The sequence below is a fragment of the Hippocampus comes genome, unplaced genomic scaffold (genome assembly GCF_001891065.2).
Source record: "Hippocampus comes isolate QL1 unplaced genomic scaffold, H_comes_QL1_v1.1 scaffold81, whole genome shotgun sequence".
NCBI classification, from domain to species: domain Eukaryota; kingdom Metazoa; phylum Chordata; class Actinopteri; order Syngnathiformes; family Syngnathidae; genus Hippocampus; species Hippocampus comes.
Genome location: NW_017806179.1, coordinates 128,670 through 130,953, shown reverse-complemented (window position 1 = coordinate 130,953; position 2,284 = coordinate 128,670). Strand labels below are relative to the sequence as shown.

General features: G+C 64.2%; 1 protein-coding gene across 1 annotated transcript in view; it reads left to right on the top strand.

The window, feature by feature from the left end:
• eps8a (EGFR pathway substrate 8a, signaling adaptor) overlaps nucleotides 1-2,284 on the top strand; it is a 10,369-nt gene that overhangs the window by 7,796 nt on the left and 289 nt on the right. Inside the window, 4 exon segments of the mRNA XM_019897453.1 lie at nucleotides 700-891; nucleotides 981-1,113; nucleotides 1,699-1,784; nucleotides 1,786-2,284. The exon segment at nucleotides 1,786-2,284 is cut by the window's right edge and continues 289 nt beyond it. Of these exon segments, the coding sequence (XP_019753012.1) occupies nucleotides 700-891; nucleotides 981-1,113; nucleotides 1,699-1,784; nucleotides 1,786-1,966 (592 nt within the window). The 3' untranslated portion in view covers nucleotides 1,967-2,284.

The window sequence follows — 2,284 nt, the reverse complement described above, 5'->3', positions numbered from 1 at the left end:
GCCTCCGCCCGCCATCGAAGCCGCCGAGACGGGCGCCGATAGCTCCGCTAGCCACCGCGACGGCGCGGACCACGCCGATGGCGGCGCCGGGACCTTCGCCACCCGTGAGTACGCGGGACCCCCCGCGGGCCGCAAAAGAAAAAAAATCTAATAACACTCTTCAATCATCAAAGAGTACGAGATCGTGTTTCGATTGAGTCAATGTGTCAAGTCATCATCGTGATTTGACCGTTGGGTCGGACCTCCGATTTGTATCCCGGTTTCGTGTTGGGAGAAAGCAAACGCCAACTCGAAACAAAAACTTTCAGCGATGCTTGTTTTGGACAGAGCCGAACGTGAACGTTGCCAACTGATGAAGCGGCCTTCCGATGAATATTACTCAAGCGGAATCGGGTCCATGGCTCACGGCGGGCGGCCATTTTGCCACTTCGCGGCGCCCCGGGGGCTCGGCTTCAGAAAGCGGCTGAGCCGTGATCGCTTCTCTCAACTCAATTTCGTTAGCCGCGCGAGGTCATTTGCGGTCGACGGCGAGTGGCAAAATGGCCGCCCGCACGACATGGATCCGAATTTCCGCGAGAGGAGGGGCGGAGAATGGTTCGGGGGGGCGGATTCGAAAGGCTCGGCGCGCACGTGCGCTCCGAACGAGAAGAGGCCGAACGCGGGCTCCCTTTGACGCTCTCCAAACGGGCGGCCAGGCAGGAGGTCCACCATGGAGGAGGTCCGGGACGAGCTCCTGCAGCGCCTGACGTTGGGTCGCAGCGCCCGCAAGACCCTGGGCGCGGGGTCGCGCCGCGGCGCCGCCGCCGCAAACGTTCCCGGCGTCAGCATCACGTACGAGTCGTCGCCTGACGACGTGCGGCGCTGGCTGGAGGCCAAGGCTTTCAGTCCCGTGTAAGTCGGAGCCCGCGCGGCGTGACGTGACGCGGCGTGACGTAATCAGCTCCCTTCCGCCGGTCTGACTGCCGATGGCTTGCGCGCAGCACCGTGGGGAGTCTGGGGGTGCTGACGGGGGCGCAGCTCTTCTCGCTCAACAAGGACGAGCTGAAGACGGTCTGCCCCGACGACGGCGCTCGCGTCTTCAGCCAGGTCACCGTGCAGAAGGCCGCGCTGGAGGTACGTGCGCGACGCCGCCCCGCTCGCGGGCCGCCGCCACTCGGCCGCTTCGTACGACCGGCGCGGCCCGAGTGCCGACGCAACCGGGGACTCGATCGGAGTTTTACTCGCCGCTCCAAAGTGGGGACTCGGCGCTTGGACGAGTGCGACTCGGCCCCGCCTCTGCCGGGCGCGCCGTGTGCCAAGTGTGCTTTGTGGTCTCTTCAGGTCTTCTTCTGAGCCTCCTCTCGTCTTCTTGGCGGCTTCGTTCAGGTATCCTCATCCCCCGCACCAGCGCCCCTCCCCTGCCCTCCCCTCAAAGGACGTCCGCTCGCTCTTGTCCCGTAGCGCTGGCCTCACGCCTTCTGGTGCGCTCGCCGTCCGAGCGGTCAAAAGGCTGGCGGCTCAGCACAGAACGTTTCCTCGTTCCCCCGCCCTTGCTCGTCGCGCGCTTCCTCACGCCCTTCCTCGTATCCTTCCTGGCCTCGGGTCCTCACATCGTTCGTCTCGCCGACCGGGACGAGGCGCCAACGCCGATGTCGTGAGCTTTTGCCGGTCTGACCTTGTTGTTGTTGTTGTTGTTGTTCCCCATCCTTGCGCCTTTAGCGTCAGTCTGGCTCCGAGCTGCGGGAGGTCATGAGGAGGCGTCAGGAGATCCTGGCGGCCGGCGCCGGCGAATCGGGGAAGGAGTCTTGACGAAGGCCCCGCCCACCGAAGGTCACAAGACTCCCTCCCTGGCTTCCGGCTTCCTTCCTTCCACCTTTCCTGGTTTGGCGGCCCTCCCCGCTCACGCCGTCTCGCCGGAGCTCCCGCGGCGGCGCTGCCGAACGCAAACGCGGCCGTTTCCGACTGCCGGGCGCCCACGTTGAGATGAGGATTAGCGTTAGCCGAGAAGACGCCGCCGCCGCCTTGCACAGCGAGTGATGTCAGCGTAGCTATGTGGCCGCTAAGCCTGGCGGCGCGCCGCTCGCCGTCAGAGAAAACAGCAAAGATGGAAGGGTGACTTTTTCTTTTTTTCTTTTTTCTTCAAAGCAGGGACACAGCGGCCTCCAACCTGAAATTGGCGGGGCGCGCACTGTAAATCCACTCGGCGCGCTAACCTCAAGTCTCGTGTCATGTTGCACAGGGGTCATTGGCCTCACGAGTACGCCCCCTCAAACACTTTGGCCGTTACCGGTCACCCCCCGCCCCC